This window comes from Chiloscyllium punctatum, chromosome 4 (assembly GCF_047496795.1).
Source record: "Chiloscyllium punctatum isolate Juve2018m chromosome 4, sChiPun1.3, whole genome shotgun sequence".
Classification (NCBI taxonomy): Eukaryota; Metazoa; Chordata; class Chondrichthyes; order Orectolobiformes; family Hemiscylliidae; genus Chiloscyllium; species Chiloscyllium punctatum.
The window spans coordinates 93,571,898-93,596,950 of NC_092742.1; the positions used below are offsets into that span (position 1 = coordinate 93,571,898).

A 25,053-nucleotide genomic window follows, 5' to 3' on the forward strand; every position below is an offset into this window, starting at 1 on the left:
TATGATCCATTTTCTCAGGTTGCCACTCAGAAGTGAAGGTGAAAATCCAGTTTTAATGTATTATCCATTGCATCTCCCAAGTTCAATTTTAAAGTGTAAAAAGGTCCTACAGAAGCATTATTAGATCCCAGCCTGTTAAATTCACATGCTGAACTTTGAGATTACACAAAAACCATCTGTGTACTATTTATGTCATTCATAAGGTTCCTTCAGAGACAAGATGCATACTAACTGAAGGAAGTTTACTGTCCTCAGACAAAGCCAGCTAAGGAAGCAGTGTTCTGATTCAATCTACATATTTGACCTTTCGCATTGTTTGGAAGGTTGCATTTTAACTTTTAGTAATGATTCTAGAGACAGACCAATTGTAATTGTTTTAATTTTTTAAACAACCAATTTGAGTTACTTACAGTTCAGCTATAGTTCCATTAACCAAATACAGCGAGGCTGATGTTCTACCTTTAGGATAGTTAGTTGTTGTGGATCAACTGGACCTTATACTTACTATGTGCAACTTCCCTTTTATAATAAAGGGAAAGTCAACAAGTCAACTAATACTCATCCATTCACAGACAATTCAAGTAAAGAAACATACAGAAATAATAGAGGCTTTTCACATCAGAATTTATTCAATTCTAGTACTTAAGTAAAGCTATCGGGAGCTAAGTGAATGCCTGATAGATCAATGAAATGCCGAATTATTGCGGGGTAGGGACAGTCCCTATTCTGAATCCAGGAATAAGCCTTACTCAGTTGAAGTCTGCTGTAACTGGAGAAAATCTTTACACCACTGTGCATTCACAGTAGGAATGTTTTGTAATTCTGAAATCAAAAAGGGAAATAATCAATTAAAATAATCGATTTGCTATGCAATTTTTCTCTATAATAATACAAATGATTGTTGTCTACTCGAATCTATTTTGTCCATTGTTAAATGGTTAACATTAAGTTCTTTACAAATTACTGGTCAAGTTCCAGCTGACGTATTGTGTCCAGTTCTGGAATCACACTTTAGGAAGAATGTCATGGTCTTGGACAAACTGCAAGTGAAATTCACCAGATGATAACAAGGATGAGGAACTTAAATTATGTGGAGAGACTAGAGAAGCTTTAGCTGTTCTCAGAAAGAGAAGGTTACGGTGAAATTTAATATAGGTGTTCAAAATCATTAAAATTTCTGACAAAATAAGGAGAAAATATTTCCAATGGCCAAATGTTTAGTTTTATAAGTCACAGATTTAAGATAACTTGCAAAAGAAACAGGATTGAATTCAGTACATTAAGCTATAATAACACGGTGCGCATTGCTTGGAAGGGGGTAGAAACACATTCAACAATAACTTTCAGAGGATAGAATATATATTTTGAAGGGAAGAAGGGAAGAAAAGAAAGGCTGTAACAAAGGTGAGAGAGAGGAGTTAATTAAATAGCTCTTTCAAGCTGCAACTGTTGAAAGATTGGCTTCCTTCTGTGATGAATCATTCTATGATTCCATGAAACAATCAGCATTGAAACTGCACAGATATGTCCAACAATTTTATGGTCAACTTATTACTAGGAAACGTGGGGCACAAAAGAAAGAGAAATAACAGGATCCCAATGAATCAGTCCAAACTCAAGTGCATCTGGAGTTACAACTCATCATAATTAAAAGAAAGTCTTGATTTCATACTGAAGTTAGAAGCTACAGTTATGAAGCAACAGTAAAAAAAATCAAAACAGTCATGCATTTACACTTAAAAGGTTGCACTTTGAAACTGGAGGTTCCACCTCATAGGTAAAATCCATTAAGTAATTATAACAGAACAACTATTTTTTCATACACTATGATCTTGTAGATTCAAGTTTTCTGAAGTCCAATCATGCTGCTTTTGGGTGTGTGGAGAGCATGACAGGAGGGTGACAGTGATATTAAATACAAGCAGTAAGTTTGGTAATACCTGCATGATGCTAACATCATAAACAGGAGCCAATTTAAAAGGTAGAAATGGAAAGTTTTTTTTTCCAGGTTAAGCTTCTTGCTTATTTTATTTCAGAAAAGTGACATTTCAAGTTTATTGTGAAAAGTATGATAAAGGGTCAAAAAAAAAAGCTCTTGGAGAGGCAGTGGTCGACTCTTATTATCGCTAGACTATTGATCCAGAAACTCAGCTAATGTTCTGCGGACCCTAGTTCAAATTCCACCATAGCAGATGGCGGAATATGAATTCAAAGAAGGATCTGGAATTAAGAGTCTAATGATGATCATGAATCCACTGTCAATAAACTGGAAAAATCATCTGGTTTGCTGGTGCCCGTGAGGGAAGGAAACTGCCATTCTTACCTTGTCTGGCCTACAATGTAAATCCAGACCAACAGCAATGTTGTTGACTCTTAACTGCCCTCTGGGGCAATTAGGTCAATGAATGCTGGCCGAGCCAGAGATACCCAGATCCCATGAATGAATAAAAAGGAAACTCATCAACGTCCTGCTTTGACTTAAAGTGGTGAGAGTCAACGGTAACATAACAAGATAAACAATTTGCTTTAATTTAGAAGGTTCTTAGTATATTAAGACATTTCACAGCAGAATGTCATCCATGATCATAGATGGAGGATCGGTTAACTGACAGGGAGCAGCCTGGTAATATGTAGGGTATTTTTAAATCGATCGGTTGGGACCAGTAGAACACTTTAAGGTTCAGTTCTGGGGCCTCAGGTATTTACAACAACGTGGATTAAGAAACAAAGACATATGTTTGATGCTGATACAAAGCAGTGCAGGATTGTAACCTGTCAGTACATAAAGGTTGCAAAGAGATACACAGATTAAATAAGCAATGGCAGATGAAAGAAAAATGGGGCAGTGGGACATTTTTCACTTTGGTACTGTGAATAGAGAAACAGAAGGTGGAATTTTCCCAGTGTCTGAACGATGAGCAATAGTGAGAACATTCAGTAGACATACCAGGAATGGAAAAGTGAGATTAATAGAGGGAAAAAAAGCCCTATTATGCCCTCAAAGTTTTAACAGTTTAGATGAGAACCAGTGAAGGCCCCCCAGTTGATGCAATAACATCTCATTATTGGCTAACCCTTCTGTGGGTTGACCCACAATATCATTAGGTAGGGATTTCCAGGATTCTGACCCAGAGACAGTGAAGGAACAACAGTATATTTCCAAGTCAGGATGGTGCGTGACTTGGAGAGGAACCTGAAGGTGGTGGTGTCCCATGTTTCTGTTGCATTTGTCCTTTTAAATGGAAGTGGTCATAGGTCCTCAGAAAGCACCTTCTAAACCTTCAATGAATTTCTGCAGTGCATCTTGTTGATAGTATACATTACTGCGACTAAACATTCGTAGTGGAGGGAGTGTATGTAGTGCTCATCAAGAGGGCTGCTTTGTCCTGGATGGTGTCAAGCTTCTTCAGTGTTGTTGGAGCTACACTCACAGGCTAAGTGGTGAGTATTCCATCACACTCCTGACTTATACCTTGTAGAGGATGAATACGCTGTGGGGAGTCAGGGGATGAGTCACTTGCCATAGTATTCCTAGCCTCTGACCTGCTCTTGTAGCCAGTCTATTTACCTGGCATTTGTGTGGCATGAATGTTACTTGCTATTTGCCAGCTGAAGGCTGAACTTTGTCCAGATCATGTTGTATTTGGACATAGGCTGCTTCTGTATCTGAGGAGTGACAATTGCTGTTGAACATTGTGCAATCATCAGCGGATATCTCCACTTCTGATGGAGGGAAGGTCATTGACGAAGCAGCTGAAGGTGGTTGGACATAGGACACTACCCTGAGAACACCTGCAGAAATGTCCTGGCATGAGATGATTGACCTCCAGCAACCATGACCATCTTGGTTGTGGGTGGCATGGTGGCACAGTGGTTAGCACTGCTGCCTCACAGCACCAGGGACCCAGGTTCGATTCCAGCCTTTGGGGACTGTCTGTGTGGAGTTTGCACATTCTCCCCGTGTCTGCGTGGGTTTTCCTGGAGTGTTCCGGTTTCCTCCCACAGTCCAAAGGAGTGCAGGTTAGATGAATTGGTTATGCTAAATTGCCCATAGTGTTAGGTGCATTCGTTAGGGGTAAATACAGGGTAGGGGAATGGGTGTGGTTGGTTTGCTCTTCAGACGGTTGGTGTGGACTTAGGCCAAAGGGCCTGTTTTCATACTGTAGGGAATCTAATCTAATCAAACTGAAGCATAACCTCCATATTTCTTAGGTGGATCTATTTTGTGTGGTGATAATAGTTTATATTATCTCTTCTGTTTCTTTTTCCACCATTGTTTCTTGTGCTCTTTATAGACAAATAGTAAAAGGAAATCCACGATGGAGGACGGGAAAAATTTCTGGCTGTAACAGCTGCTCTTTTGTCTGAGGTATTTTTGATGCTGGATGTGATTTTCTCTAATTCCAGGAGCAGCAATTACTGTTTTTTATGCTGTTGCATTGTTTTGGAACTTCATAAATGAAGAAGAGTAAACTCAGTTTCGCAAATAAACGATAAGCTGCATAATAGAATAACGTATCTTATTACTTAGGCTCATTTCCTAAAAAATTCTCAACTACTTCTGACTTTTTTGTTCAAAGTATCTAGGTTCCACGATTTCAGTTTATGTAACGTCATTGCTCAGCTTCTGTTCTAGCGTAAAATCTCCCCAGGGCAGCATTCTAGTTAAACAGGCGATGTTGAAACATGAGCTTTACATAATAAATTATTCCTTTTAAAAGGAAATATACATTGTGGCAATTCAGGGTCTCTAAGTAAGTCACAATTTAAAACAATCCAGAGGTGTTGCCTATCACTGAGCAAAGGAATTAGGTTCTGTTTCTTTCTGAGCAGTCAGAAAAACTAAATTTCTTGAACCAGTTCCAGCATTATCCTCACAGTTATATTTTCTCCACAAATATGCGAGAACATTATTTTCCAATTTTCACATGCACACTATGTGAATGTCTCATCCACATGAAAACAAATAAAATTTAGTGCAACTACAATTAGAGATGGGAATGTGTGGCTCAAAGGCAGGTGCAGGCGTGTGTCCAAATTTATGCGATAATGGCACTATTACTGGAGGAAGTGGGATCTACACTGTATGGATGGTCTACATCTGAATCAAATATTGGGACTGGCATGATAGCAATTTGCAAAACTAGGCAAGTAGAGGGCTTTAGACTAATTTTTCTTTTAAAAGGTATGAGTGATCAAGCTTGGGTGGATGCAGTAAATCAAAGGATAGATTCAAGGCTGGAATCAATATATTAATAAAGGAAACGAAGGTCAGAGAATGCAGGAAGGGGCAGGGGTAAAAGAAGACCTAAGCATACTCCAACAGTCATGGCTAGAGGTTACAAAGTCAAAGCTTAATGCATGGTATTTATAAAGTAAATGAACTTATAATAGACATTCAAGTGAATATGATCCACAGCCAATACACAGATATGATTGTAGGATGACAAGGATTAGGCTATGAATGTTAAAGAGTAGATAATATTAAAACAGAATAAGAAGCTTACTCAAGGTTAAGGGATAGCACTGGTGCAATTGTTCCAGATGACCTTGATTCAAGTGATCAGAATGTAGAATCAGTTTGGTTGGAGATGAGGATTAGTAGATGAAGTAAATTGCTAGTATGAGTTATCTACAGTACCCATAATGTTGGACAAAGTATGCAAAAAGAAACATTAGGAGCTTGTGATCTTTATCACAAGACAGCAATAATCATGGATGATTTTAATCCACTTTTAAACTGGAAAAACCATAGTAGCAAAAATAAATTCATAGAATGCTTGAGTGATAGTTTCTTGGTTTCTAGAACTCACCAAATAGCAAGTTATGTAAGACTTGGTACTGCATAATGAGACAAGATTAATTCATGAGCTTAAAGTACATTTAGGCAGCAGTGACTATGAAATTACTAAATGTTACGTGCAGTTTGCAAGTGAATGCTCTAAACTTAAATCAAGGTATTTACGCGCATCAAAGCTGAACAAGCTGAAGTGAAATGGGTTTATTAAGCTAGGAGATGGAAAAGCAGAGACAGACATTCAGAATACTTTGAATCCTCTGGTTAATGAGAGAAGTTAAAGAAAGCATTGCATTTAAGGCTAAACAAATAACTGCACAAAAATAAATAAATGGAAGGTTAATGATTGGTCAGTATATAAAAAATACCAAAGAATGAGTAAAAGGTTAATCAGGCAAAAGAAGTTATAAGTATGAGACAAAACCAGATAGAAATGTTTAAAATAGATGAACAGGCATCTTAAAAAAATAAAATGAATGAGAGTGGGGAGCTAACAGTAGATAATAAGGCAGTGACAGATGAAATGAACGAATATTTTGCTCTGACTTTGCTATGAGAATATTTTTTTAAAAAGCTATAAAACATCAAGTGGTAGGGATGAACTCAGTGAAATTACAGAGATTGAACAAATTGATTACAAGGTGACAAGTCCCTTGATGGAATATGTGCTAAATTCTTTTTTAAAAAAGGTGGCCATGAGGTATTAAATGCATTGATGTTAAGTTTTCAAAACTTCTTCATTCTGGAAAAGTTTTAATGAGAATGGAAATTAGCAAATGTAAACCTTCTATTCAAGGAGGGTAGCAAGCAGAAAACAGAAAACTAAAACCTATTAGCTTGATGGCTGCCACTGGGAAGATATTAGGAGTTCATCATTGAGGTGGTTATAGCTGGGATTCAAATATTCAAGGTAATCAAAAAATTTAGCATGGATTTGTGAACGGGAAAACACAGTAAACCAATTTATCAGAGTTCTTTGTAGGAGTGACGTGTTGTGGGTAAGGAAAAGCCTGCTAATGTACTGCATTTGGATTCTCAGAAAGAATTTGACAAAGTGTCACATAAAAACTTATTGTGCATGAAGTGTGGGTAGTAATCGATAAGGATGAATGGATGGAAGATTGGCTGGCTGTACGAAAACAGAATATGCAGAAATTGATATTTTTGATTGCCAAGATATGATGGTTCAGTCTTGCAGGGGCCTGTTTTGGGGCTTCAGGTTTTTCCAATTTATATCAATGACTTAGATGAGCAGAGCAAAGATGTAAAGTAACTAAATTTGCAGAAAACAAATATTTCATACACAATCTTTATATCATGAAGACGACTTGAGGAAGTTGCAGACCCATATAGATAGATTGACTGACTTGACAAAAATCTAGCAGGTGGACTCTACTATGGAAAAATGCAAAATTGTTCACTTTGGAAAGAAGTGTAAAAAAGCACATTATTATCTAAATGAAGAATGATTGCAGAATTCTGGGTACGGAGGAACGTAGATGTTCTGGTGCACAAATGACAAAAGCTTAATATGCAAATCAGCAAATAATTAAGAAAACTAAGGAATGCTGAGAGGAATTGTGATGTTATGCTACAGTTCTACAGTTGCTGAGACTACATCAGAATATTATTTACAAGTCTGGTCTCCTTATTTAAGGAAGGATGCAAATACATCAGAGTGGGTTCAGAAGAGGTTTACTAGACTTACACCTGGAATGAATTGGTCATATTATGAAGAAAGGTTAGACAGGCTGGGCTTGCTTTCCCTGCAGTTTAGAAGATAGATAATTTGATAGATTTTGAACATTCTAGAAAGGATGGGAATGGGAATGGATTTGGAAATTAATGTTTCCTCTTATGAATGAGACAAGATCCAGGGAGCAGTGTTTTAAAATTAGGGGTCACCCTTTTAGGACAGACATATAATCAATTTATTTCTCTGTGGATTACATGACTTTGAAACTCTTTGAAACAGGTGGTGAAGGCAGGGTCATGGAATAACTTTAAGGCCGAGGCAGATAAATTTTTATATAACCAAGGGAATCAAAGTTTAATCAGATGTTAATGGGAATGTAGAATTTCAAACACAAACAGATCGCGATCTTGTTGAACGATGAGAAAACTAAAGGAGTTTAATCAACTCGACAAAAGTGAGGATTTCAGATGCTGGAGATTAGAGTCAAGGGTATGGTGCTGGACAAGCACAGCAGGTCAGGCAGCATCCGAGAAGCAGGAATATCGACGCTTTGGGCAAAAGCCCTTCATCAGGAATATTCCTGATGAAGGGCTTTTGCCGAAAACGTTGATTTTCCTGCTTCTCGGATGCTGCCTGACCTGCTGCACTTTTCCAGCACCACACCCTTGACTCTAGAGGAGTTTAATGGCCTACTTCTGTTCCGAATTCATGTTTGCATATGAAACCCTAAGGATTAGCATATGTTTGTCAGCAGTTAACTTTCACTCCAAAATAACATTAATATAATTAAACATTTTTTTGGCAATAATAAACTGAAGTAAAGCAGCTCCAAAAGAGATACAACATCAGATACTAGAATTCATGAAGCTTTAAATAAATTACAATATTATAGTAACCCTAATAGAGTCATAGAGATGTATAGCATGGAAACAGACCGTTTGGTTCAACCCGTCCATGCCGACCAGATATCCCATACCAATCTAGTCCCACCTGCCAGCACCCGGCCCATATCCCTCCAAACCCTTCCTATTCATATACCCATCCAAATGCCTCAAATGTTGCAATTGTACCAGCCTCCACCACATCCTCTGGCAGCTCATTCCATACACGTACCACCCTCTGCGTGAAAAAGTTGCCCCTTAGGTCTCTTTTATATCTTTCCCCTCTCAACCTAAACCTACGCCCTCTAGTTCTGGACTCCCCAACCCCAGGGAAAAGACTTTGCCTATTTATCCTATCCGTGCCCCCCATAATTTTGTAAACCTCACCCCTCAGCCTCTGACACTCCAGGGAAAACAGCCCCAGCCTGTTCAGCCTCTCCCTATAGCTCAGATCCTCCAACCCTGGCAACATCCTTGTAAATCTTTTCTGAACCCTTTCAAGTTTCACAACATCTTTCTGATAGGAAGGAGACAAGAATTGCACGCAATATTCTAACAGTGGCCTAACCAATGTCCTGTACAGCCACAACATGACCTCTCAACTCTTGTACTCAATACTCTGACCAATAAAGGAAATGATTATAGATGAATCAAAGTATGGACCAAAGTTATCCAAGGACATGACAGGAACCAACCTTAATATTTTTTCCACAGTTCCAATTGTCTCCCTTTAAATCTCATGGTCTGATGGCAGTGTTGCAAGCTTGGGTATGACATTTCACAGGCAGCAATCATCCAGTGCCTGGTTGAGCCAGTATTTCTTCATCGCGAGTCCGATATCCTGGCAGGATATCGGATCCTAGCAGCCATTCCAGAGCAGTTCTGCACTATGCCATCCCAATGTCTTTATTAGAGATTCCTAAACTACTTATGCAGTGCTCTCCTTCAGATTTCTGCCTGATGCATGCTCCATATTGTGGCAATAATTTTCACCATACCCAGTAAAGATGAATTCTTAGTTCAATTAGATAGGATTACATTTCTTATTTGTCTTCCAACTGACTTTATTTGTTCCTCAGGAATTAACATCCATAACTTAATGTTTCAATTGCTGAGCTTTCAAATATTGAGCAACATAACTTGCTCTGACATCAGTTATACAGTTATAGAAGCCAAAGTTTGCTGATGAGGATGTGGTTTGCAGTGTTATCCAATACTTTATAGCTTTGAAACACAATTCATGTGTCTTTGTATCTCAGGTAAACATGCCTCCTATTCCCAATTCCACGCATCAGTTTGAAAACTTTGCATCTGCACAGATCACTTCCAACAAGATAAACGGGAATGAGTGCCTGGCAGCTCCTCTTACAGCTTGACTTTTTTAATGACACTCTCACTGTGGCCATCATCATTCAGTATAGGCTTTGACACTAATTTGATACTAATGTCTTTTTGGGACTTGTTTTATACCAGAGAAATTATCTGTACCTACCAGGGAGCTTCCAAAAACTTTTGATTAATTGGCAGAGGAAAAAGCATACTGGATTTCTAAAAATAAACAACTGCAGATGCTGAAAATCTGAAACAAATTGCTGAAGAAACTCAATAGGTCTGGCAGCATCTGTGAAGAGGAAAGTGAAGTCAACATTTCAGGTCCAAAGACCCTTTATCAGGTCTGTTCTGAAGAATGATTTGGAGAACACAGGAGGCTAACACCTTCAACATATTGTCTAGCTAACACCCATTGTTACAGTTAACCGGAGAATACAACTTTTAAAAAAAAGGTTTTGTGATTTACACATTAACGAAGTGAAACTATCATAGTATTCTAACAGATGAAAGCCTCAACAAACAATTAAAGGTATTATTCAATGTATAATTTCAGTTACATCACACTGCAAACTTTTTTGCTATAAATTCTGTGCTGACAATTCTGCCCTCCATAACCACCTGAAGAAGGAGCGGCACTCCGAAAGCTAGTGTGCTTCCAATTATACCTGTTGGACTATAACCTGGTGTTGTGTGATTTTTAAAACTTTGTTCTGAAGGAGTGTCATTGAACCTCAAATGTTGACTCTGCTTTCTCTCCATAGATGCTGCCAAACCTATTGAATTTTTTGAGCAATTTCTGTTTTTATACTAGGCTTCGGTACCATATTAGGAGAACATATGGGTAGCAGTCCAGAAAATGCAATAACTCAGTTCTCATTTTAGCATAGTACTATTAGCACATATTTCTTTATTAACAGATACATATAATGAGCTATTCACTACACTAAAACTTTCACTTCAAATAAACAGACTCAAAGATTAGTATACATGAGACTGATTTTGCACATTAAAATGCAAAATCAAACATTCAATAGCATTTTCTGCTCTAGCCAGTGCCATTTCTAGTGTAGATATGATGTGAAACTAGTTACAATGGCTCAGAGATTTACTGCACATTAAAAGCATTCTAATCCTAGATGTGTTGAGGAATTTCTGAATCCAGTATTAACATTGGACACAGCCTCAGCACAGCACTATCTAAACGACAGTGCTGTGATAGTTTCTCTCGTCTGTTTAAGCCACCCTGAAGGATTTTCTTAGTTTAGTGCCTATAGCCTACCAGAAATAAGACATGCGTATTCAAAACCCAAATTTTAATCACAGCAAGATATGCAAATCTTATGTAGAAAAAATATTTTCAACTTATTAGTTGTTATCTGTACTGTTCACCTACGTCACGAGAGTTTTAATGTATTTTAATGATGTAATTTCAATGTTAGCAACAGAAAATAATTTACAGAATATTACAGGAAAGTTGCATATACAGCCTTTTGTAAAACCAAACTGCATGTAAATCAGTATCGATGCCAATGCGTGAAGCGTAAGTTGTCTATGGATTTAAGGCCTTCAAGAAACTTCAGCACGTCTAGTTTTAATACTACAGTGCAAGATTTGGAGATTGCTGCGCAGTCAGAGATGCTCTATAAGGTAGAACATTAAAATGAAGCCCCATTTGTCCTCTCAGGTGGACATAATAGATAACATGGCACTGACAATATCTTTGTGAGATTGTTGATTGTATGAAAACAGTTGCTAGGTTGAAGGTAAGTGAAACCCTACCCCCAAGTTCTTGTTTTCATAATTTAACAAAGCAACTAAATTGCTCACTAAACAAATCAGTCTCAACCACAAATAAAAATTATACCGTTGCTAAACATAGTGGATGCAAATTCAAACATGTGACTTTGCAATGAAACAGTGTAATGAAAGAAACATGATAAACATCTATATGAAAGGAAATGAGATTACCTTTCTTCTCATATCTAGCATTCACAAGAGTTGAAAATTCTACTGAAGGCCAGACCAAAATGTTAATGAAAAGTTTCAGTCTACTGGTAACAGATATTGCATGCAGTAGGTGTAGTGAGCAATTCTTGACACCAGGTGATGCCAAAATATTTACATAGTGCACTGGTGGCACCTAGTGACAGTAATAAAGTACAACCAAAACTTGGTATAAATAAGTAAAAACTGCACACACTAGGAATCTGAAATTATAAATTCAAAATGATGGAAATACACAGCCAGTCAATTAGCATATGAAAATACTCAAGGTGGGTACATGTTTTGAAGCCACAAAAATGCTAGACAATTCAGATCCACAATATTGTGATTAGAATCAAAATTTATGACACAGGAGGTCATTAAACCCATCATGGTATCTTCTTTGAAAGGACCCAGAAAGCCATTTTGTTGTATTCAATTGCTGCAAAGAAGCACAGTAAGAATTGCACCAGAGAGATGATTCAGTGTTAACTGAGGCATTGGATTAAAATACAGCAAAGGCACATTGTGTCCAATCAACCCTACAAATGCTCCTCTCACATCTGAAGACTTGTGTCAAAATTGGGAGAGCTGTCCCACAGACTTTTCCTGCAATATCCAGACATATTTGCTGAATCCTAACTTCCAACTAATAGTTCAGGCTTCCCAATCACCATCCCTGGGAAATTCCTGGCTCACTGATGGGTCAAATCCATTGGAGAGGAGAACAGTGGTAGAGAATGCACCTCAGAATTTTCAACATTGATTCAAAAGCCCATGAAGTGGCACAGCTTCAGTTCAAATATGGGCAAGGAAACAGCCTGCCAATTATTATTTACGAGCCCCTTTAATTACATTTATAAAAACAGGAATGGTCCAAAGTTGTTCTGCTATTCAACACATCACAGTTAATCTTCTGCACCAATTGCACTTTCCTGCCCATTACCCACATCCAATTCCATGAAATAACAGAAGTCTGTCTATCTGAACTGCTATCTGTTACATAAAGATAAGGGGTGAACTGGCTGTCCTCTGTTCAGCTTCCTTGTTTGCTCACAAAACGTTATTTTTACAGCAGGAGGCTGTACTGCCACCTAATTAGTCAATTTTATTTAAATTAGAACCCATCCAAAGCCTTTCTTGAGTTAAAATAAGAGCAAATTTATTACTTGCTAAAAGTATTCCAGGTAACTTTATTTTCAGCATAGTTTTACGCTTGAAAATTAATTTTATTGTCAGCCAATGAAGCTCATATCACCATAAACCTTGCCTTCTCATGTCCTGTGGTTTTAACTAGAAATGCTTTTGAATGTTTCCACTCCAATTTTCAGTTACTGGGCATGATAAAACTCATTGGCATGAGTGATGTAATAGGTATTCAGATTTTCTGAAGAAGAATCGCTGGAAACTGGATAGTTTGACACTGAGGTGTTTTCGTAGTCTCTAAACAATTTTGAACTTCTATCCTAACACTAGTTTTCTACCATAAAGCAGTTACACCAAGTACTGTTGCTCCAAAACCCTTATTGGGTTCTGGAATTTACTTGGCTCACTTATGTGTGCATGTATGCATTATGAAACACTTCAAATACATGCTTCTCAAGGTGAGGCCAGTGGCTGGAAGCTGTTTTCGTGGCACATTTGATCTTGCATTACTTCTTTAGGGCATATTCATTTTCTCAAACAATGAATTCTTTCGCTGCTGCAGTTATTTGATGAGTTAGCAAATGTTAAAGCTTTTAATGTAAAATTAACTTCATATATCTTTTCTCCTCCCCAAAACAGGAGAACCCATTTTCTGTTTGTTGGTCGCCATGCACCAACATTCTGCTTTGCATGCATGTGCTTTAACTCCTAAACATCTTCATAAAATTGTAGCCCATATTATCTATTCACTCCCAACGATGGACAAACTTTTAAGGAGTTTAATCCTAAACATGGATTTTTAAGATGAAAAATTCAGACCAACTCCCAAGACATATGTAACCTTAAACATGATTTTATTAGATGATAAAATGAGGGGCTGACTTATAAGCCGAGTATAGGCCTAAACATGAATTATGATGCTGAGAAAATAAAACAGACTGGTCTTAAACATTGAGTTGACTTCTATACCATAATCTATGGTGATCAGAGGAGGAGACTCAGAATAGGAATGTTCACAATGACAGTACCTAGCAGGGTAAAAAAGATGAGGTTGAAACAGTTGCAACCATTTTCATTTAGAAGCATTGAATGGCTGACCAATCTGCAACTTCTCCAAGATGTGGTGCAAGTCTTCAGCCAGTGAGATGCAAAGGATGGGTGTCTTGACAACCTCATGGCTAGAGAATGTAGCAATGAAGACATGTGCCCCAGAACTAGCAGTGCCTTTAGCCAAGCTGTTCCAGTATAGTCACCACACTGGCAACTACCCAATGAAGTAAATGGGAAGTAAAACAAGTGCAATCTAGCAAATTACCAGAATTAATGGACTATGTTATTGACAAATCTATCAAGAAGTGTGTACTCAAAAATCTGCTTAGTGATGCTCAATTTGGGTTCTGTCAAAACCAATTAGCTCCAGAACGCAGTCCAACTTTGGTCTAGAATTGTCAAAAGAACTGATTCCAAAAAAAGGTGTTGTGTGTGACTGCTCTTGACATCTAGAGAGCATTTGATTGAATGTCAAGGTGTTCTAATAATTTGAAGTCACAGAAAATACAAGAAATATTCTCCATTGGCTGGAGATATATCTAGCACAATTGAAGATGGTCACAGGTTGACTATGTTCAGGGTACAGCTTCAGCTGTTCATTGGACCTACCCTCCAAAAGAAGTTGAAAAGATGATTAGTGTGTTAATTCTATTCACAATTTTGCTGACAATGAAGAAGTTCATGCATGCATCGAGACTTGGACAATATCCAAGCTTGGGCAAATAAATAATTTCTATGCCAAGCAATGAAAATCTCAAACAAGTAAATCTAACCAACCCCCATTACAATCAATGGCATGACTAGTGTGGAATTGCCTGTTATCAGCTTTTTGGGGGGGGTTACCATTAACCAGAATTTAATTGGATCAACCATGTAAATAGCGTGGCTATTACTACAGGTTGGTTGTGAGTGACTTATCTATTGACTCCTAAACACCTTTCTATTACCTACAGTGTACATATTATGAGTGCGGGTTTAAATATCCAACACTTGGCTGGTTAGGTCAGTTTTCAACATGATTCAAGAAACACAACACAGCGCAGAACAAAGCTTCATCAGATATCCATCCACCACCGGTAGGGTTCATTCTCTCAACACCTGCTTCTAGACACACACCTCAGCAGTTTGTGATGCCAACAAGACACACTTAAGAAACTGACTCAGGTTTCTCCGGCAGCATCCCCAAAACTTATAACTTCTACCACCTAGGATGATGAGCAGAAGCAGGATAAACACAGCCACTTTCAAGAGCTCCTCCAAGCCATACAGTATCCAGTCTTGGAATAATTTTATTTCTTCCAAATGGGTCAAAGTACCTTCACTACACAGACTGCAATAGTTTAAGAAAGTGACTTTCTACCTTTTAAAGGGCAATTGAAATGGGTATTGACTGCTGTTCTTGTCAGTGATACCCACAGCCCATGAATGAATTCAAGAAAAGTTAAAAGTGAAAAGTATAAGATAAGATGCCTCAATAGGGCTGAACAAGTCCTGGTTCAAGTTCCATCTGCTCCAGGGCATGTAATAACATTACTGAACAGGCTGATTAGGAAAAGAAAAGGACCAGTGAGGTTCGAGGTAACAAGGTCAAAAGAGAATATAGCAGGCTTCCATCATCGGACAGTTAATGGGCAAACTTGGTTTTGGTCGGCTGTGACACTATGAAAATTGAATCCTTTTGTATGCTGCCATGTAGCAATTAAAAAAACTTTTCTGGTAATATGAAAATTGATGAAAAGAATTGGGAAATGGCCCATACAGCTGAAAAGTGAGTCTAAAAAGTTGGCAAAAACGAAATTACTGCAGTACAATACCCAACATCACAAAATTGGCCAAAAAGCATTATAGCTGTGTTTTTGGTAAACCAAGTGAGTTTCAGCAGGCTGCTTCCTTTTTGCTCGAGAACTGACCTCCTTTGCTCAGAACAAAACGTGGCAACAAACTATATATCTGAATTTTAATTCTGGAAATAACCTGCACAGAGTCACAGAGGAGAAATCACTGCACTTGCCAACAAACATGGTCAGGAATAGCAAACAACAGACTTGGGGATTGATGGGAAATGAGTAAGCAATAAAATGTGCAGCAACTCTGCCAAATAGTTTTTTAAAATTTTTCAATAAACTTGGACTCTGATAACATCATGTTCTTTTTATTTTAGTATCAAACATTAACAAACAAATCATTCCAACTCCTATCAAATATGAAGCCGATGTTCTCTGCCACAACCCTTTTCTCTGCGTTTGAACTGACAAACAAGATTTAAAAATAATCAAATTTCAAAACTGGAAAAAGAACGACAAAACATATGCAATTAAAATATTATGAAACATATAGATTGGAATCACCGGTAAGTATGATAACCTCCAATGTCTGTTGTGGTGGTCATTAAAGTAAAAGCCATAGGTCAATTAAATAAGGCAAACCATGAGAAAAATTGGACCTGAAATTCAGATACAATGTTCAGCTACATTCAAAATTGAACAGTTAAAGAATTGAAAATGGCACTGCTTTTCTGATATATATGCACATAATACAGAAAACTGGACTGACACAAAACACAGTATTGCAAGTACAGGTAATCAGAATTAGTTGTATTCAGTTGTGGATAAATCTTAAATCTCATAAAATAGACCAAGTTAAGGAGTGGCAGTGATAATGTAATCTGAGGGACACGGGTTTGAATACCACTACAGCAGATTAAGAACTGTGAATTCATTAAAAATTAGGAGTTAAATGCTAACTGCATGAAAACATGTCAAATGTCACAAAAATCAAATGTACTTTAGGGAAGGAAATCTGCCATACTTACTGGAATCCTACAATCTTTGGCTCTTAAAAGGCCCACTAAAATGGCCAAACAAACCATGCAAGGGTATCAAACCATGCCACAGTCTAATGAATTTGACCAAGATACATGAAATAACAATGACAAATCCAGTCCTGTTGATCCTGTAAAATCCTCCTCAGAAATATCTGGTTGCTTGTGTGAAAATTTGGAGAGCTGCCCCACAAACCAATCAAGGAGTTTAGTCTAGCAATAAAATGATATCATACCTTACAGGCCCATCATCATCGCAGGTGTGGTGGCACAGCAGTGGGGTTACCCTGGGGATGCTCAACATTGACTCTGGACTCCATGACATCTCATGATGTGTCAAAAACAGGTAAGAAAACTTCTTGCTAGTTACCACCTACTGCTCCTCTTCAGATGACTAACCAGTGTTTCTCCATGTCGAACAACACTGTCCAGGGCACAGTATGTTCTCAAGATCAGGGACTTCAATATCATTACAAAAAATGGCTCAGTGGCACCATGAGACCAAGCTGGTCAAGTCCTAAAAGAGACAGTTGTGATTGTGAGGGGATCAACAATTGGCAAAAATCCACTTAACCTTGTCCTCACCAGTCTACGTATCCCAGATTTGGATACACTCCACTTGTCTGGATGGGCGCAACTCCAACAAACCTCAAGAAACCTGACAACATTCGGAACAAAGCAGCCCACTTGACTGGCCACTCCTGCATCACCCTAAACAGTCACTCCTTCACTGTCATGCAGTGGCAGCAACGTGCAAAATCCACAAGATGTACTGCACTAACTTGCCCAGGTTCTTTCAACAGCACATTCAAACCCATGCATGGGAATCCCACCACCTGTAATTACCCTTCACGCCACACAACATTGAAACTTGGAACCATATCACTGTTTACTCACCGTTTCTGGGTCAACATTCTGGAACTCTTTTTTTAAAACAGTATTGTATACGTACCTAGTCCCCAAAAACTGCACCAGTTCAAGGAGGTAACTCATTGCCATCTTGTCAAGTTCTAGCCAATAATGCCCAAATCCCATGAAATAATTATATGTAATTGATAGAAAACAAATAGTCACAGCATTCAGTATGTATCCCAGCGTATTCTCAGTAATTTTGTTTTAAAAAAACAGAATGCTTATAATTCAGAGCTGGCTTCTTACAAATGAATAGTGTCTCTATAGAGCATTTCAGAGAACGACCAGCAATGAGTCTGAGCTGAACTTATCTTTCCAGCTGTTAGTTCCAAATGTCAGCTTTTTAAAAACTGTGACAAAGTGACTCAAAGATGTATTTCTTTCTATATTTGTATTCCTTTTGTAATTAATTAACTGAATAAGACAAGGAGGAATGAAGAGTATATAATTAATACCATCTTATCCTACTGGAGATCAATTTTTCAAAAATACACATTTATGCTAGATGAAACCATTAATTGAATTATCTAGAGAATTAATAGTTGTATTGAATAAAACTCTTGCAATAAATCAATGCAAATACTCTATAAACTAGTAGGAAAACCAACTGTTGTCAACCAGTTCGTGCCCATAAGAGAAACTTGCTGTATCCACAAATTGGAATCTGGCACAATGTCATCAGGAAGTGACTTCATGAAACTGTGGTGCTGAATGAAATCTAAACCATAGATTATACTGGATCATCTGCAAAAACTGCACAAATGCAGCTGTGTTGTAAATTAACACAGATCCACATATAAGACCTTGATCCATGAATGCTGAAACACCATTGAATGGATGCAAGTTTGTTCAGTGAACTGGAAGGTTCATTTTCAGATGTTTTGTTACCATACTAGGTAACATCATCAGTGAGCCCCCAGTGAACCACTGGTGTTAGTGACATGCTTTCTATTTATGTGTTTAGGTTTCCTTGGGTTGAAGACACCATTTCCTGTAGTGATGTCATTTCCGGTTATTTTTCTCCAAGGGTGGTAAACGGGGTCGAAGTCAATGAGTGTGTTGATAGAGTTCTGGCTGGAATACCATGCTTCTAGGAATTCTCGTGCATGTCTCTGCTTGGCTTGTCCTAGGATGGATGTGTTGTCCCAGTCGAAGTGGTATCCTTCCTTATCCATATGTAAGGATTCTATTAAGAGTGGGTCATGTCTTTTTGTAGCTATTTGATGTTCATGTATCCTGGTGGCTAGTTTCTGCCTGTTGTCCAGCGTATTCAAAAAAGAATGGGTACCCAATGAATACAGTCCGCCGATTTCTCAGCAACAAACACAAACAAGCAGAGAAAATACATCCAGAAACCCTAGCCACTTTCCCCGGCATCAAAGACATCTCAAAAATGACTGCCAGACTACTTAGACTTCTTGGCATTATGGTAGCCCACAAACCCACCAACACACTAAACAGCAGCTAATGAACTTGAAAGACCCTACAATGACAACAAGCAAAACTAATGCCATTTACAAAATACCTTGCAAGAACTGTAACAAACACTACATCAGACAAACAGGCAGAAAACTAGCTACCAGGATACGTGAACATCAACTAGCCACAAAAGGACATGACCCACTATCACTGGTATCCTTACGCACAGGTGAGGAAGGACACCACTTTGACTGGGCCAACACATTCACCCTAGGACAAGCCAAACAGAGACTCACACAAGAATTCCTAGAAGCATGGCATTCTGACTGGAACTCTAACAACAAACACATTGACTTAGACCCCATTCACCACCCGCTAAGAAAAAGAACAGGAAATGATGTCACCAACCCAAGAAAATCTAAACATATAAAGAGAAAGCAGGTCACTAACCGGAGGTTCACTGATGATGTTACCTAGTATGGTGATGAAACCTCTGAAAACTAATCTTCCAGCTCAGCGAGTAAACTTGTGTCCAGAACCTCAACCTGAGCTACAAATCTTCTCAAAGCTCGCTAATGCCACTGAATATTCTTTCCCCCCCAATGCAGTGAGATGAGTACATACCACTTGTGGCACTCTGCACTTGCATTGTCTTCCCGAAGACCAGCTTCTGCTTCTTCTTTCCCTGAGAGACAAAAATAAAAGAGTGACAGCACATGAGCTAACTCACCATTTGAAAACTCATTTAATCTCCTGGAGTATGGCTGCCTTCAATACTGGACCATGCACATAATTGATCAAATGTCAACAAGAACAAATTGGTATTGTTTCATTAATAAAGGTTCCCTTTGTTTTCAGTCTCATCGCTGCTAAGTCACTTCTGAAGAAAGACTGAGCAAAATATAATGCTTAAAATGAAACTCGTATTGACCTCCAAAATAACATTGGGTGACATCTATGCTGCTTTAGAAAGTTTTAATTCATGAACTGGCTTTCTCCACTCGCACAAAGTAAACGTTATTTATGGGATGATCCTCGAATGAAAATTTAACAAGTTCTACTCAGTTCTTTTTAAAATTGAAACTTTAGTTAATTTTTAAGGAGGGAGAGTTGTTCCAGGCAATAGGTGGCAGGTTTTGTGCAAGTAGTTAAATTTAAGTATACTTGAATCAGGGTTCAGACAACTTACAGCCCTTTGCCAGATTTCACTGGGGCAGGATTGAAGATAGCTGGGGAAGTCAATTGGATCTGTCAGTAAGTACTTTAAATACTCTTAAAAACAAAAATTCTGGAATACCAGCAAGGGCACCCATTTCCTGACCCATTAACTATTTGCCAGGGTCATTGTAGTGATTACACAAGGTGGAAAGAGGTTCTTCAGTCAAACTGACAAGCTGAGAAGACTTTGAGCTGAAAGTGAAGGGCTCCCAATGGTTTGAAGCTATTCAAAATGCTTCTTCTCTCATCATCCTATTAATATCTGACAGGCTTCTCATCAGGTACCTTCACTCAGTTTCAGCTACATTTCTCTGCAATCAATAAACAAGAGGTACAAGAGTAGGCCATTCGGCCCTTTGAGCCAGCACCACCATTCATTATGATCATGGCTGATCATCCACCATCAATATCCTGTTCCTGCCTTATCCCCATAACCCTTGATTCCACTACCTTTAAGAGTTCTATCCATCTCTTTCTTGAACGTATCCAGAGACTTGTCCCCTACTGCTTTCTGATCTACCACTCTCTGGTGAAGAAGTTTCTCCTCAACTCTGTTCTAAATGGCCTACCCCTTATTTTTAAACTATGTCCATAAGCAGAAACATACTTCCTGCCTCCAGTGTGTCCAATCCTTTAATAATCTTATACATCTCAATCAGATCCCCTCTCATCCTTCTAAACTCAAGTGTACACAAGCCCAGTCGCTCCAATCTTTCAACATATGATAGTCCCGCCATTCTGGGAATTGACCTCATGAACCTACACTGCACTCCCTCAATAGCCAGAATGTCCATCCTCAAATTTGGAGACCAAACCTGCACACAATACTCCAGATACAGTCTCACCAGGGTCATGTACGGCTGCAGAAGGACCTCTTTGCTCCTATACTCAATTCCTCTTATTATGAGGGCCAGCATGTCATTAGCTTTCTTCACTGCCTGCTGTACCTACATGCTTGCTTTCATTGACTGATGTACAAGAACACCTAGATCTCGTTGTACTTCCCCTTTACCTAACTTGACTCCATTTAGATAGCATCTTCGAGGAGAAAGTGAGGACTGCAGATGCTGGAGATCAGAGCTGAAAATGTGTTGCTGGAAAAGCGCAGCAGGTCAGGCAGCATCCAAGGAACAGGAGAATCAACGTTTTGGGCATCAGCCTGAATTCCTGAAGGGCTGATGCCCAAAACATCGATTCTCCTGTTCCTTGAATGCTGCCTGACCTGCTGTGCTTTTCCAGCAACACATTTTCAGCTCCATTTAGATAGCAATCTGCTTTCCTGTTCTTGGCACCGAAGTGGATTTATCCACATTTATCCACATTAAATTGCATCTGCCATGCATCCGTCCACTCACCTAGCCTGTCCTAGTCACCCTGTATTCTCTTAACATCCTCCTCACATTTCACCCTGCCACCCAGCTTTGTGTCATCAGCAAATTTGTTAAAATTACTTTTAATACCTTCATCTATATCATTAATGTATATTGTAAACAACTGCGGTCCCTTGTGGTACCCCACTGGTCACTGCCTGCCATTCCAAAAGGGACCCGTTTATCACTACTCTTTGCTTCCTGTCAGCCAGCCAATTTTCAATCCAAGTCAGTATTTTGCCTCCAATACTATTTACCCTAATTTTGCTCACTAACCTCCTATGTGGGACTTTATCAAAGGCTTTCTGAAAGTCGAGGTACACTACATCCACTGGCTCTCCCTTGTCCATCTTCATAGTTACATCCTCAAAAAATTCCATAAGATTAGTCAAGCATGATTTCCCCTTTTTAAATCCATGCTGACTCTGACCTATCCTGTTACTGCTATTCAAATGAGTCGTAATTTCATCTTTTATAATTGATTCCAGCATCTTTCCCACCACTGACGTCAGGCTAACTGGTCTATAATTCCCTGTTTTCTCTCTCCCTCCTTTCTTGAAAAGTGGGACAACATTAGACACCCTCCAATCCACAGGAACTGATCCTGATTCTATAGAATATTGGAAAATGATTACCAATTCATCCACGATTTCTAGAGCCATCTCCTTAAGTACCCTGGGTTGCAGACCATCAGGTCACGGGGACTTATCAGCCTTCAGACCTAACAGTCGATCCACACCATTTCCTGCCTAATATAATACCCTTCAGTTCATCCATTACCCTGGGTCCTTTAGCCACTATTACATCTGGGAGATTGCTTGTGTCTTCCCCAGTGAAGACAGATCCAAAGTACCTATTCAACTCTTTTGCCATTTCCTTGTTCCCCATAATAAATTCACCCGTTTGTCTTCAAAGGCCCAATTTTAGTCTTAACCATTTTTCTTTCTTTTCACATACCTAAAAAAGCTTTTACTATCCTCCTTTATATTTTCGGCCAGTTTGCCTTCATACCTCATTTTGTCTCCGTGTATTGCCTTTTCAGTTATCCGCTGTTGCTCTTTAAAAGTTTCCCAGTCCTCCAGATTCCCGCTCATCTTTGCTACGTTATACTTCTCTTTAATGTTTATACAGTCCTTAACTTCCCTCGTCAGCCACGGCCGCCTCTACCTCCCCTTAGGATCTTTCTTCCTCTTTGGAATGAACTGATCCTGCACCTTCTGCATTGCATCCAGAAATACCTGCCATTGTTGTTCCACTGCCATCCCTGCTAGGGTATTGAACCATTCAACTTTGGCCAGCTCCTCCCTCATAGCTCCATAACTCCCTTTATTCAATAGCAATATTGACACTTCTCCCTTCTCTCTCTAAAATTTTTTTAGATTAGATTAGATCAGATTACTTACAGTGTGGAAACAGGCCCTTCAGCCCAACAAGTCCACACCGCCCCGCTGAAGCGCAACCCACCCATACCCCTACATCTACCCCTTACCTAACACTACGGGCAATTTAGCATGGCCAATTCACCTGACCTGCACATCTTTGGACTGTGGGAGGAAACCGGAGCACCCGGAGGAAACCCACGCAGACACGGGGAGAACATGCAAACTCCACACAGTCAGTCGCCTGAGGCGGGAATTGAACCCGGGTCTCTGGCGCTGTGAGGCAGCAGTGCTAACCACTGTGCCACCGTGCCGCCTATTGCTGATTAAAACTTATCATTATTCTGGTCACTACCTCCTAATGGCTCCTTTACTTCGAGGTGCCTGATCAAATCCGGTTCGTTCCGTAACACCAAGTCCAGAATTGCCTTCTCCCTGGTAGGCTCCCGTACAAGCTGCTCTAAGAATCCATCTCAGAAGCACTCCACAAACCCCCTTTCTTGGGGTCCAGTAACATCCTGATTCTCCCAGTCTACCTGCATGTTGAAATCCCCCATAACAACTGTATTAACACCTTTGCAACAGGCCAATTTCAACGCCTTATTCAATTTGCACCCTACATCCAGACTACGATTTGGGGGCCTGTAGATAACTCCCAAGAGGGTCTTTCTACCCTTAGAATTTCTCAGCTCTATCCATACTGACTCTATATCGCCTGATTCTACACCTACTTAAATAGCAACCACTAACCTTCCCAACAGCCTCTGTTCACAGGAGGCTCCCAAGCACCAAGGATGTCACCTAGACAGGGAACGAAACATCTGCAACACAAATTCCCAGCTCAGCGAACAGAACCACAACAGCCTCTGTTCTTCCACTATGGCATGGGAGCAATGTATACAGCTGCATATGCAGCCTTGATGACAGACAAGAGGAGTAAAACCACCAACAGTACTAGCAGGTGTTTTTACTACTGCTGCTTCTTTATACTCTGCCACATGCTCCTCCACTGGACACAGAGAACAGACCACAGAGATTCAACTGGAAGGAGGCAAATTCCCAAATAAAGGGCACACCACATCTTTGGAAAATGGGCCTCAGGTGACTCTGGTTATCACCACAAGGTCACTGTTGACATCTGCAGCCTCTCGAACAAGACCTCCTTTCCCAGTGGAGCTGCTGCGTATACACTGGCAGTGGTCTATAAGATGACTATAACAGAAGCCAAGCAACATGGGTTTTCTAGGAGCCGTGAACATAGCAGCATTTGAAGAAGACAAATAGCAGGTGAAATTGTGTTCTCCTACAATAGCAAAATTTACATCCAGGGAATTCCTAGAGGCATGGCACTCATCCACAGATTCAATCAATAAGCACATCGATCTGGGCCCAGTATACTGACCACTGCAACGGACAGCTGGAACTGACAACCAGAAGTGGCAGATTCAAACCACTACAAATGGCGGAGGAAAGATCACAGAAGCGCTTCACAGGTGGCTCCCAAGCACTGAGGATGTCACCTAGACAGGGGATGAAACGTCTGCAACACAAATTCCCAGCTTGGCGAACAGAACCACAACAACGAGCACCCAAGCTACAAACCTTCTCACAAACTTTGAAGTTAATCCCACTTTTCTGCTCTTAATCCACCACAAAAGGTTTTCCATTTTAATTATGCATGGTATTTAGTTTTGTAATTATTTTTGAATCTGCTTTCATTATATTTTCAGGCAGTGTGCACCTGAACACAATTCACAGCATACAAAATGTCTCCACTCGACAATCAAAAACTTTTAGACACAATCCAAAACAAAGCAGTTCAATTAATTGGTACCCTATCCACCAGCTGAAACATTCATTCTCTCCACTGTTGCTACAAATTGGCTGCAGAATGTACCATCGATGAGATGCACCACAGCAACTCATCATAGCTTCTTTAACCACACTAACCAAATCACTGACCTCTAGCGGCCAGAAATAATAGGGCAGTAGATGCATTCAAGCATCACAACTTTCTCAACCGCCAAACACACTACCTTGACTTTGAAA

The 25,053-nt window shown here is 39.3% G+C and overlaps 1 protein-coding gene across 1 annotated transcript in view; it reads right to left on the reverse strand.

Annotated features, from left to right (window-relative positions):
• LOC140476541 (regulator of microtubule dynamics protein 3-like) overlaps window positions 1-25,053 on the reverse strand; it is a 244,186-nt gene that overhangs the window by 177,050 nt on the left and 42,083 nt on the right. Inside the window, exon 6 of the mRNA XM_072569320.1 lies at window positions 19,662-19,722. Within this exon, the coding sequence (XP_072425421.1) occupies window positions 19,662-19,722 (61 nt within the window). The remainder of the gene's footprint in view (window positions 1-19,661; window positions 19,723-25,053) is intronic.